The sequence below is a fragment of the Periophthalmus magnuspinnatus genome, chromosome 10 (assembly GCF_009829125.3).
Source record: "Periophthalmus magnuspinnatus isolate fPerMag1 chromosome 10, fPerMag1.2.pri, whole genome shotgun sequence".
Taxonomy (NCBI): Eukaryota; Metazoa; Chordata; class Actinopteri; order Gobiiformes; family Gobiidae; genus Periophthalmus; species Periophthalmus magnuspinnatus.
In genome coordinates this window covers 12,797,538-12,811,903 of record NC_047135.1, presented here as the reverse complement: position 1 = coordinate 12,811,903, position 14,366 = coordinate 12,797,538, and the positions used below count along the sequence as shown (strand labels likewise).

At 38.3% G+C, this 14,366-nt stretch overlaps 1 protein-coding gene across 1 annotated transcript in view; it reads left to right on the top strand.

Moving 5' to 3' along the window:
- The window catches only part of glra1 (glycine receptor, alpha 1), a 184,333-nt gene that overhangs the window by 69,000 nt on the left and 100,967 nt on the right, over window positions 1-14,366 (top strand). Inside the window, exon 5 of the mRNA XM_055225069.1 lies at window positions 8,416-8,483. Coding sequence (XP_055081044.1) covers window positions 8,416-8,483 — 68 coding nt within the window. The remainder of the gene's footprint in view (window positions 1-8,415; window positions 8,484-14,366) is intronic.

The window sequence follows — 14,366 nt, the reverse complement described above, 5'->3', positions numbered from 1 at the left end:
CATACCAAACCTGCATTAATATTATTAGTATTAATTTTGCCTTGCTTTTACATGAGTGGTGAATCGGGTTAAACAGCAGACATAAATGCAGTGTTTTATCAACATAAACCCTAAATGGCCCACATAAACTGTAAAGAATGTATGTGTTCTATTCTGTGTTCTGTGTCCAGTCTTCTGCATATAGCCCAACACCTGCTCTAGAAGACTCAAATGCTCCAAAATGAATAATATCAATAATAATAAACATATTTGTCATCTTGTGAGTACAAGTTGAGGTTTCTTTTCTTTTCTTTTTTTTTTTTTTGGCTTAAAACGCAAGCCTACTGCTTTTGAGCAATACAGACATACAAATAAAACTAATACTAGAAGGAGAGAAAGTAATATGAAGTATTTTCAACACATTTACTGTTGCAAAGTTACTATAAGCCCCTATTGTAAGGCCTTATAAATAATAAGATATTAATGTAAGTTTTGATGCACAGCGTCCTTAGATTTCGTACAGTTGTATATGGGGCTGTTTTCTTTCTGCCTGTTCCGCATTAATAAACCTATTAGACGTGTTTGTCTCACATCCTCCAAGCATTTGGCCTTGAGTTCTTGCTTTACTACACCCTGAGTATGTTACAGTAATAACAGTCCATAACATTATAAGTGCAGCTTTGAAGACATGTTGAATTATTTTCGGTGAAAGTTAACCATTATCATGCTGCATTAGGGCATTCCCAGTTAAAACTGTACAATGCAAAAAATGTGAATATGAGTAAAATTACCTGAATTGTGATTGTTTGTATTCAGATTTTTTTCAATTTATTTTTTTACAATGTATATCCCTCTTTTGCTTATCCATGAGTCTCTAACAGCAGTGTTCAGTGGGCTCAGCTGATTCTACTGCAGTCAGATATAACCTTTATATTTGTGCTGTTTATAGCTCTATTTCTGCTCTAACATGCTCTTCTATACCTACATTTGCATTATATATTTATCATCATTCTGTCCAGGGGAGAAAGCATGTTTGTCTTATATCCAGGTCATCTTTTGTGATCAGATGAGTTAGTAATTGCTGTACTCTCTGTATAGATTTCTAGTAAGTGCTGAAGTAAAGTACTTATTGCCTGGTTTGTAGCTAGCTTTGTTAAGATTGGTCAGCTGTGCCAAGATCTACTACTTTGTGCATATTTGTATCCAACTTTGGAATTAAAATTGCAATTTTAGAACTTGGGGAAAGCATTAACAGTGTTTATTTACAGAAGTGCAAAGTGCCAAAATGACGGTAGATCAATTGGTGAGTCGATGAGCTAGAGTAGCAGAGTCTGAGACGGGATGGGCAGTACCAGTACAGAAGAGCAGGGTCGGAGGTGGGAGAGCTGAGTGGGTCCAGGGAGCGGGATCTGGTGAAGAGCAAAAGTATCCAAATAAGCAAAGTCAAAAAGCGCAAAAACATGAACTGAGCCAAGCAGGGAGTACCACAGAGATACGCGGCCAATCTGGCGCTGAGTGTCAGGTGTTTAGCTCCAGGTGTGAAATCGTGAAGGAAGAGATTGTAGACCAGGTAGTGAGTTGAAAGAAGTTTATCTGATCAGATGAATGAGTACTTAAAGCCTTTTCAAGGCACTATCTATAGAAGGCAGGTCTTATAAGGACTTAACTAATTTTACATACTGTCCGTACAAGGTCACAAAGAAATGTATGGTTAGCTGTTTACAGAGAGGTAGAATACGCCACTAAGAGATGCCTGCAGTCACTAAAAAGATGTATTGCTAGGTCTCTTGTCAACATAAAGAGGAATACCAGTATCCAGTGATGAAGCGACTGGTTCTAGTGGAGACATCCTAAAATAAGTTTGTGTCACATTCCTACAGAGAAACAAGTTCACCTTCTTGCTTAAGACACAAAATAATCAACACAAGGTTTAAAAGTAAAAATCATGCTTTCAAGGTGTGCACAGGAGGAGCCAAAATCTCCGCCCCGGCTCCAGGCTCAGACACAGAAGGGAGGGGAGAAAGTACAAAAAAGAGCAGGACTGACGGGGATCATGACGTGTAGCTATTGTTTTTAACCTCATTTATTGCTTCACTCTATTCTCACTCTCTATTTTGAGTTTCTTAGTCTTTTTACTAATATATATACACTCACCTGAAGGATTATTAGGAACACCATACTAATACGGTGTTTGACCCCCTTTCGCCTTCAGAACTGTGTTAATTCTACGTGGCATTGATTCAACAAGGTGCTGAAAGCATTCTTTAGAAATGTTGGCCCATATTGATGGGAGCACCTTGATGGAGATTTGTGGGATGCACATCCAGGGCACGAAGCTCCCGTTCCACCACATCCCAAAGATGCCCTATCGGGTTGAGATCTGATGACTGTGGGGGCCATTGTAGTACAGTGAACTCATTGTCATGTTCAAGAAACCAATTTGAAATGATTCGAGCTTTATGACATGGTGCATTATCCTGCTGGAAGTAGCCAACAGAGGATGGGTACATGGTGGTCATGAAGGGATGGACACGGTCAGAAACAATGTTCAGGTAGCCCGTGGCATTTAAACGATGCCCAATTGGCACTAAGGGACCTAAAGTGTGCCAAGAAAACATCCCCCACACCATTATACCACCACCGCCAGCCTGCACAGTGGTAACAAGGCATGATGGATCCATGTTCTCATTCTGTTTACGCCAAATTCTGACTCTACCATTTGAATGTCTCAACAGAAATCGAGACTCATCAGACCAGGCAACATTTTTCCAGTCTTCAACTGTCCAATTTTGGTGAGCTCGTGCAAATGTAGCCTCTTTTTCCTATTTGTAGTGGAGATGAGTGGTACCCGGTGGGGTCTTCTGCTGTTGTAGCCCATCCGCCTCAAGGTTGTGCATGTTGTGGCTTCACAAATGCTTTGCTTCATTCCTCGGTTGTAACGAGTGGTTATTTCAGTCAACGTTGCTCTTCTATCAGCTTGAATCACTTGGCCCATTCTCCTCTGACCTCTAGCATCAACAAGGCATTTTTGCCCACAGGACTGCCGCATACTGGATGTTTTTCCCTTTTCACACCATTCTTTGTAAACCCTAGAAATGGTTGTGCGTGAAAATCCCAGTAACTGAGCAGACTGTGAAATACTTAGACCGGCCCGTCTGGCACCAACAACCATGCCACGCTCAAAATTGCTTAAATCACCTTTCTTTCCCATTCTGACATTCAGTTTGGAGTTCAGGAGATTGTCTTGACCAGGACCACACCCCTAAATGCTCACCATGTGATTAGTTGATTAGATAATTGCACTAAGGAGAAATTGAACAGGTGTTCCTAATAATCCTTTAGGTGAGTGTGTATATATATATATATATATATATATATATGTCCTCCCTGCCATAATTCGTCAAACTTTTATAACTAGATTAGACAGTGACAGTGACGTGTCATGCCAAGGGACACAAAAACAATATTTTATTTATTTATTTAGCTTCGGTGAGATTTAATCCTGCAGCCCTGTAATTACCAACATTCATCATCAATGGGTAACATTTATGAGTTTAAACCGTCCATAACCATAATAAATGTGTTGAATGAAATGTAATAATTACCACAGCTCTGGTCTTCTTTCACTGGACAGCTAACGCTAACTCGACGTCTGCACATTTTGTTGCAGAGTTGCATTCTAGGAGCTGGCTCTGCAGATTAACGCTAAAGTAATAAGCCTCTTCATAATGAGGAAACACTGGGATTCTACTACGTTTGCAAAGACTTTTATTATCGACACAGGAGTGCAGTCATTACCTGTTTTATTAAAGAGAGAAGCATTAACAAACTTTAAATGTCTCTTCAGAGGATAATATAGAAATGTACTGGATTTGTGAGAAGTTAAATTATTTTGTTATTGTCTTGTGATGTTGTCTCTACAGGTTTTACACAGGCAGAATGTATAACTTTATTGTCGCTATCTGTAATATAGAAAAACAATGTGTCTATAGGTATATTTTTCAGATTAACCACAGAAAGCACTAAATCATTTTAGTGCTTCACTTTTCCTGGTAAGCAGCCATATTTGGATATACAGTATATCTGTGGATATCAAATGCCTGTTCCTGACTGGCTAATCCACCTGTCAGTATCATAGTAATCGTAAATTAATACAGACTCCAAAATACATAAAATAGATTTGTTTTCATATAATTAAGGTAAAGCTAAATGGTCACATTGTATATGGTGCTTTTCCACTTCAAGGCACTCAGAGAGCTTTACGTCAGGGAACCTCTCACTCATTCACTCACAAATGTGACAGACACTGGGGGCAAGGTGGGATAAGTGTCTTACCCAAGAACAGTCTTTATCTATCACCCTGTAGCTTAACACTTGAGGGTCAAAATTACACTGTCTGCTGTCTACATCAAATTATAAAGTGCTTTATTGCATTGTTAGCATACCAATGTTTGCTAGCTTTATTGTGACGGTAAACGGTAGTTTGTCAGATTTTTAAGACAGTATGGCAACTGATGCCGTACTGGCACCTTGAAATAAAAAAAATAAAATAAAACAATGTCAGATTCTGCGTCACCACATAGCAGTCTGAGGACAGTCTAAATGTAATATCTGAATGAAACTCCACTTTGGCTCTGCTCCAGTCTCCTGCAGTAATTGCATTTGTGTGTGTACAAGCTGCTAATATGCACGATTGATGAACACTGAACGCACCATGGCTATGCACATTCACCTTAGTGCTCTGCTATACGGACAACCTTGAATACACCATGTTTAAGAAGGACAGGTATTGTGAAATGCCAGGAGATTGTAGATCTGACCCAACTCTCATGAGTTTACATTGATTGACAATTGCCTAACATATCCAGACTCAAATTGCGTTGCGTCTCAAGCTAGGCGCAAATGTGATTGTCCAATCAGATTTCTTTATTTCACTGACGCATATGACACGAAAGAGCTCATTGGTCACTCATCATTTACAAACTAAATTTTGAGAATTTCTCTCACCTCAGATGAGCAGGGCTTAGTGCTTCACTCATTGATTCTGTAAAAATCCCTGATGTTTTTCAGTTCCTTGTGATATGTTATAATAAGATTTTTTAGTTTTGTTTTGATATAATTATAGCTGTGTAAAACTTGTGGAGGATATTGTGCCTGGCTGATTTTTTTTTTTTTTTTTTTTTTTTTTTTTTTGGACTGTTATCTGAATGTTGTTTCTATTTTACAAACTTAACAATTTTATAGATCAAAATTATTTAGCAGAAGAACAAGGAAAACCACAAATGAAATATGCCATCTGAAATGTATTAAATAGAATACTATACATCAGTGTTTCTCAAACTGTGGTACACGCACCACTGCTGGTACGTGGACTATCTCTGATGGCACTCAGGGCTCTCTGCAATATTTGTTTAATTTGAAGAAAATTGATTCATGTTTTTGTATCCGTTAGACTAATCGATATTTAAAATTACCTTATTCAAGTTTAGTCTCATTTTAAAACAGTTTAGGCCTTGTTTATTAGGGATGCACTGATACAGCTTTTTCCCTTCCAATACCAATTTTGATACGAAGGCTTTAAGCATCTGCTGGTATCCGATATCAACTGCATGTAATTCTTTTAATCCCACTAAAACATAAACAAATAAAATGGTTCCAATGTGTAATGCAGCTGTTATTTATCTCTTCTACAGAGTAACAACAGAACAGATTTGTATATGTAAAAGTGAGACTTTCTGGATCAGCTACGACCCGTTTATATATCCAACCAGGAAATTTTCCAATATTGCCATTGATATCTGATAACAGTGTTGGATGGTGAAGCCCTGGATATAATGTGGATTTAGATCTAGTGGTACTAAGAACCCAACTTGTATTGCATCAGTTGTTATTGTGGTTCACTGCATTTCCCTGTCTGTAAACTGTATTATAAGTGACAGAGTTGAATGCCTCTCTTCACCAGTTCCTCTGTAGTGTTATAATGTCGGCTCTGTAATGTTATCAGTGTCTTCTCCATTGGTTTAAACAGAAACAGTTCACAGTCTGAAAACTCTCCATGATCCATGTTTAAATCCCAAATCCTGCTTCAAAGAGTTGTCAGTGAAACTGTCAGTCTGGTGAATGGGGAAGAAGCTAACTCCACATGAAAATTGCTACTTAGGTTGGTTTGCAGTTTATTAGAATGTGTGTTTTAGACCACTACACACACTGCTATCTCTACAGTATGGTACAGAGACTAGAAGGATTTAGACAAGCTTATGGGAACTGAGAAATGGACATTGTTGAAATAGTAGCAGTAGCGGCACTAATACTCATAGTAGTAGCAGCAGCACTAGTAATAGTAGTAGTAGTAGGGCGACAGTGGCTCAGTGGTTGAATTCGGAGGATCACCATCACATCAGTAGTAGTAGTTTCCGGTTGTCTAGTTGTTTCTTGGCATGTATTTAAACTATTTACATTACATAATACAACCTAAATGTGACTCATTTCCTGGTCTAGTCCTGCTTTAGTGCTGGTTTAGGCCCCTGCTTTAGTTCTGGTTTCGACTTGGTTTCGACCTGATTTAATCCTGGTTTAGTCCTGCTTTAGACCTGATTTATTCCTGCTTTAACTCTTGTTCCTTGTCATATATTTATATTATATAATACAACCGACTCATTTTCTTACTTCAAAACCCCATTATTTTTTTCCTGAAATGCTGGAATAAATTGTATGTTTCATTGTGAGGTCACTATCCATTCACACACACAGTGATGCATTCCCTGTCCGAACACACAGTGATGTGTTCACTGACCCAAGTTCAGTCAGTTTCTAATCCAGATGCCCTGAGGATAGAAAAAAACATAGACCTGGATTAGATCTGTTTTAACTCTTGTTTAGGCCTGGTTTATTCCTGCTTTAGTCCTGGTCTAGACCTGGTTTAGACCTGATCTAGTCCTGGATTTGGTTTGAATCTGGTTTAGACTAGGTTTAGACCTGGTTTAGACCAGGTTTAGACCAGGTTTAGACCTGGGTTAGACCTGGGTTAGACCTGGTTTTAGACCTGGTTTTGTCAAGGTTTTGATCTGATTTAGTCCTGGTTTAGTCCTGGTTTAGATCTGTTTTAATCCTGTTTTAGTCCTGTTTTAGTCCTGGTTTAGATCTGTATTATTCCTGGTTTAGTCCTGTTTCAGAGCAGATTTAGTCCTTATTTAGTTCTGATTTAGTCCTGCTTTAGTCGTGTTTTAGAACTGGTTTAGCCCTGATTTAATCCTGGTTGTTATATAATATAACCTAAATACAATTCTTTTTTATATATATGTATTACAAAGCCCTATTTTTTTTCTCTTCAAATGCTGGAATAAATTGCATGTTTTGTTTTTGTCACTGTCCACACAAACCCACAGTGAGCGATGCATTCACTGTCCCATTCTAAACTCAGTAATTCAAATGTCCTGGGGGAACACAGACTGGACCAATGCTCTGGAATACAGTGATGGCCAATTACACGGCTGTCATAGAGAGGAGCTGGGAGTAACACAGGGTGCAGGGGGGCAGGAGCATCAGGGGCAGATAGACAGGGGCAAATAGTCAGGGGCGGGATCGGCAGGAGGGAGAGTTGTGCGTGGAGAGGGAGGGGGTGAGAGGGCTGTACCAACAAGAATTACAAGAGTTGAAATGATGACAAAGACAGGCATTTTTTATCCATGGGTTTCAGAATCATATATAAGAAATCGGGAGCATTGCCATAGCGATTAACATTTTAGAACAAAATATATCTTTTGAATGGGAAATGGACATTCAACTAAAAAAAAAGTATTATTTGTATCGGTAATATCAGTTGAACACAGACTGGGGCATGTCAGTGCCATCCTTAGGTCGTTGCAGGGCGTTGCAGCCTTTCGATGCCACTTGCAGCTTTAATACTGCTTCTTCTGTTCTGTGTGTCTGTACCAAAATATTATTTCACTATGGGATTAAATAAAATGATATAAGTGAATGTTATTTACTGAGCACTGAATGTGGTATAAATAGGTGTAAATGTGGTGCGCAAGTGTTTCTTGGGTTGTGGGGCCGATGTTGCAGATAGGCAGTCGCTTCAGTCAGTCTACCCCAGGGCGGCTGCTACAATAGCTACTGAGCGTGAAGTGAATGTTGTGTTTTGGGTGTCTTGAAAGGCACTAAATTCAATTTTTTTTTTTATTGTGTCCATATTATTAATAGTAAAATATAATTATGTCTGTTTAAAGTCACTGTCTATTATATGCTGAGGCACCCTTAACCATCACAACATACTTTTTAGGTGCCAGCTGGGATTGACACACAAATGACACGTCTTTATGTCTTTTATTCGAGGACAGCATCTTAACCCTTTCTCAAACTTTAACAGTATCCCCGTCTTTTCTGTAAATGAGTTTTTAATGTTTGATTCCTCTCCCACTTGTGTTGTATCCATAGGTCCTCCTGTAAACGTGACCTGTAACATCTTCATCAACAGCTTTGGCTCCATTGCAGAGACCACCATGGTGAGTCCTCTGTATCTTTACTTTATCTTCAGGGCTGGTTCGCATGACATCGCAACATATGGCCCGAAGGTCTCAAACAAAGATTTTGAATACATTATTTTTAATATTATGTTTGTGATCTATAAAAAAAAAAAAAAAAAAAAAAAAAAAACTTGATGCGGAAATGACTGGTTTGGTCCAAAACCGATAAGGTTTTCAGAGATGAAGCAAAAAAGAAATGTGTGCCCAGAGAGATAAGAAAGTTTTAGAAGTCTGCATTTTGTTCATATGAACACATAAAGTTTTATAAATGTCAGGTTATAAATGTCATAGTCCCCACAGGGAAACCTGTCCTCTGCATTTGACCCAGCCTTCAATGCTGCAACCGGTCAACAGCAGGCTGAAATGATTAGTGATTAGTGACCAAGTTTACTATTGTTGAAAATCAGAAATGTTAATTTTTAACAGTTTGCAGCCATCCAAATTTCTTTCTCACATTTTAACACATTCTGAGTTTAATAGTGCTTTCACAATTTTCAGATGCCAGAGGGAAGTGTTGTTGTCTCTTTGCTAACAAGAAGTTTATGTACATTACTGGTAATAATAAACTGAAACTGAAATGGGAGATAGAGGGTAGAGACATTCATAAAACGGTCATGTGGTATGCCCTAAACCACTACACATCAAGCAAACACACAATAGTACCTAAAAAAGTGGGTTTTAGACATAACATCACTACTATCAGATCACTATGTTAACTTTTAAAGTTTAGAAAATGCTATATTCACTGAAGACAACACTTGGACAAGATCGTACTGTTAACTGTAAGGAGGGTTTCAATCTGGCCCGCGCTAGATTACTCAAACATGCATGGATGACATCTAGAACCTTTTCAGGCATGATTTTGATTAGGTAACAACATTGTAACATAGCAGAAACCTCTAAAAGGTCAATTCACAATAAAGTCCATTCATACAATATTTGGTTTATGGTGAATATCTCTTTAATTACTGGTCCTATCCACATGAAACAAAAACTGACACAAAGTTCAACATATTCTCTGTCAGTATAAATAAACAAAAGTGAAACAATTTTTCACAATAGCTTCAGAAAGTGTTTAGAGTCTGTGTGTAGTTGCCTAGTATTTTCCTCAGGAGGCTTTCTGTGTTGTATTGTTGTTGTAATTATATAAAAATTGTTATGCAAATGTGCTTTTAAGTCCTGTTCTCAGTAAAGGCAGTAGCTCCATGAGGCGTGGACATGTCTAAACACTCAGCATCAGTTTTTGAATTTTAGACGAAACCAAAATGAAACTGAAGTGAAACCAGTTATTTTTCAGAGTGAACAATTACACCCACTGTTAACCACTTAGCATTCCGACGGCCTCGCCTTTATGTTACAACTTTACAGCAATGTACGTGTATTTCTCCGTCACCCACACAAACAATCTACACATCAAATGAAAGCTACGGCATTCATCTTTCTGAATATGTAAACCATTTACACCTCTAATCACCACAGTGCTGACAGGAAAGCCGTTTTTACAGAGAAGTCAGAAATGTGGATTTGGACTTCACTTACCATTGAGCGCTCTGTCAAACATCAACATATTCACACAAAGTTGGTCTCATTCGTTCCGTAAAGGTCCAGAGAATATAATCCAGTCAAGAAATTATGTCCACAAAGGAAGTTAGAGCCTCCATGTCCAATCTGCTGCAGGAAAGTGAAATCTGTTCCGTCACTTCTCTGCATTTCTTTTGTCAGTTTCAGGCTGTAAGAAATGTTCATTCCTGGTGCAAGCGTCAAAGAAGACTAAGAGACTAAAATATAAGTCAGAAGGGTTTAATGAGTTCCTCACAGGTAAAGTTAACAATGGAGCACTGGACTCTCAGGAAAGGATAGGAAGAGAGTCCTGAGATGTTTGTGTTTCCAGCTTTTATAGGCCTCCCGGTGCGTGTGTGTGAGCCGGATCTTCTTCTCGGCAACATGTGGTTACACATTAAAAACCTTTTGGCAAAATCCCACAATGTGCGTTTTTAAGTCAATCAATCTCATTGTTTTATGACCCTCTCAGGGTGGGGGTCACTCAGTCCTTGGTGAACAGGGCTACAGATAGGAAGTGGCCCTGATCATAGGTGTTATCTTCTTGGCCCCAGTGCTCGCAGATTGCTTTATGACCCTCTCAGGGTGGGGTCACACAGTCTTTGGTGAATAGGGCTACAGGCATCTGGGGTAGTATTACATTGTTAAAAAATACCTTACAATTCCCCCTTTTCACACCATGCTACATGGTGTGAACCCAACTATGAAAAATAAAAAGTAATATTTACAACAAGTAATAATAATGGAAGAAATTAAAAATTTAAGCAAGTATAATACTAAGGATAATAACAAAAGCATACACATTCATGAGTAGAATAAATGAAAATAATTTTGCTTAATTAAAGTATGTGGATTTATGGGTACAAAATCTAAAAACCCATTTATTATAGTATTGACATTTTTTCACCTTCTGACTTAAATGGGAAAAGACATTTTGTGGCCCCGCTCCTGGCAACCGTCCGAAGACACCACATATACCCACAGTACTGTACATGATTATGCTATTATTAAACCAACCCAAAATCAAAAACATGAATTTCCCAAAACAACATTATATAGTATTTTTATACTGAATGTCCTCAGTCTCAGAGTCAGAAATAACTGTGATGTACATAGGAGGAGGGGTGTTAGAAGAAATAGGAAGTAGTGCCATTTGTTTTGCAGCAGTAACTTCTTTAGAAAAAGCTGTAGTCACACACCTTTCAACCATAGTACGAGCAAAAGGGATGAAACAACAGCCACAGACCATCAGTATGGTTAGAATTATGCTAAGAGAAGTGAAAAGCGAGAGAAATAAAGTTTTCCATTTACCGAAGGTATTAGAAAACCAATCACCTATTATATCATTAATTCCAGAGGCGGTAAGCATCTGGTCTGAGTGATCTCTCATTTTATCTAAAAGTTCTTGGAGAGGCCCAACAGGGCCAGTGTTGTTGGGTATGACTGTACAACACTGGTTACCAAAGAGTGAACATACACCTTGTTTTTCAGCTAAAAGCATGTCTGGAGCAATAGGATTTTGGTAGGTCATTAATGTATTAGCATGTAGTTCTTCTTGTAATAGGAGTAATTACAATAATTACAGTATTGGCCTGATACATAACATTGTAATGAATATAATTAATTCTATCTACATTTTTATTAATGGTACACCACCAACAAAGAATAGATTTGAAACCTGCAGCAACTTGGTTAGCAATCTTATAGTTAATGGGACATTATCTAAATGATAACACCTTTTTTCACACAATCCAGTTTTAAAAACTAAAATTAAATTGTGTCAATTTTGGCTTTGTTGTCCTCTGCTGCAAGAGAACAGTCAAATTACTGTTGCTGAAATAAACATTTTGTGAAGCCCAAAACTGTTATTGGTTAGTTGTTAGTAATTAGTTAGTAAGTGTTAGTAAGTGTTATTGTGTGATTATTTCATAGGAACATGTAAAGGGAAAAATAAATAAATAAATAAATAAATAAATAATGCAGCATCCGCATTACAATTAATGTAGTATCTCTTTGAGAGTACTAATACAATGCCACAGTCATAATTAACAAGAATCAAGTTCGGCCAAATCAGTTCTAATTTGTTTCAGAGTGCGTTCAGAAAGTTGGGCTGTGTGTGGATGTGAATCCAGTGGCTCACTTTACTTTTGTGGGCTTTGTCAATTTTTGCGATTCTAATAGCCCTCAAGCGACTGTTAAGTACCTTGTAAGGACCTACAAATTTGGGTTCAGTCCAATTAGGTTTAATACTTTTCACCAGTACCCAATCACCAGGTTTGATTGGGTCTTCCAAAGTTGACTCAGAGGAGGTCTCCAGGTTCAGGATCTTTATTTATTTATTTATTTAGAAAAGGGACAGTGCATATTAATGAACATAAGATACATATGTAAATATGCCAGATTTTAGCCACAGGCTAGTTTCCATCTGTTGTCCCTGGACAGGTTGATAGTCACATTTAACATAAAATACCACATACACAAAATACAGTCAAATACAGAAAAAGGACAGAAGCCAAGTCAAAAACATAAACTCAGGAGGGTTACTACAACTTTTAAAGTGCTGTGTGTATTGCACAAGTCCTAAAGTGCTGTGTGTATTGCACAAGTCCTAAAGTGCTGTGTGTATTGCACGAGTTCTAAAGTGCTGTGTGTATTGCACGAGTTATAAAGTGCTAAGTGTATTGCACAAGTTCTAAAGTGCTAAGTGTATTGCACGATCTGTTGGAAGAAAACTAAATTTAAATTAGTTAATGCTTTGTAATAGTCAGAGATTTCATGGTCTTGGTCATTTCTAGGTACACACACATCAGGTTGGAGAGGAACGTCCATCCTTCTCCCAGTTAAGATCTCATGTGGAGAGAGATTGAGATGTTTATGTGGTGTGGATCTCATTGCCATCAGCGCTAATGGCAAGGCATCCAGCCACGTCATTTTGGTGGAGTTCATGATTTTAGCTAGATAGCTTTTCAATGTGCGATTTGCTCTTTCAACCAGGCCCTGGGATTGTGGGTGAAAGACTGTTCCAAAATGTTGTTTTATACCAAAATATTCACACACTGCTGTCATATTTTTGTTACAAAAGTGTGTGTCATTATCGGATCTGATGGTACGGGGAAACCCATACCTAGGAACAAATTCTCTTGTCAGCCACTTAATGACTGAATTAGCTGTCTCTCTCCTTGCTGGGGTAACTTCGACCCATCTTGAGAAAGAGTCTACACATACCAATAGGTATCTGTAACCATTACATCGATTTGAGGGACCCATGTCTGTGAAATCAATTACAATGTGTTTCCATGGGCCGTCTGGAACAGGAAATGTTCCCATGGCTGCTTTAATGGCCGCTCGAGGATTACATTTTTGACAAGTGTCACATTCATACACAGTAAGAGATATGATATCTGCCATGTGTGGATGCCACCATGTTAGCTCAAGCAAAGAAATAGTTTTGGTTTTTGAAATATGTCCTAGCTTATGAGCTTCTGTAGATAATATGCTCAATAGTCTGCTAGTTTCAACCAAACATCCGTCATGATAGCGCCAAAGTCCTTTTTCGTCCTTCTTCACACCCTTATCAGTCCAAACACTATGTTCATACGGTCCTGCGTGAGTCTGTAAGTCAATAATATCCTGCTCTGTCAACTTCACTGAATTTTTATCTTCATCCATCTGCACACACATATACTTTTTACTTGGAGGTCCCTTATAACCTGCTGCCTTTTTTGCTGCTGCTTCATTCCCTCTAGCTATAAGTGTTGTTCTCTCTGCATGGCCCTTGCATTTTAATACAGCTACTTCAGATGGGAATTTAACAGCTTCTATCAATTCAGTCATTTCTTTGAGATGTTTAATAGGTTGTCCAGTGCTGGTTATGAATCCCTTACGCATCCAATGAGGGGCATCAGTGTGTATTGCATGCGTTACATAAGCAGAATCAGAATATATATTTGCTGTTTGATCTTTAGCTAATTGCAATGCTCTGGTTAAAGCTATGACTTCTGCTAATTGTGCTCAAGCCCCTGGCATAAGTATCTATTTAGCTTCCATTATTTCAAACTTTTGTCCAGTGGCTTTCACTACTGCATATGATGTTCTAATTTTCCCTGTGTTATCTCTATAGCTACATCCATCACAAAACAGCATTAGTTGTGGGTTCTGCAGTGGTTCTGTATACAATGTTGGTACTAGAATCATTTCTAGTCATGCTATGTCAGCGCAGTTGTGCAGTGTCCCTGTCCCTAGATCATTTGCCATATTGATGGTTGTGCCTTCAAATGTAATATGTGGCTGATCTAGTATTTG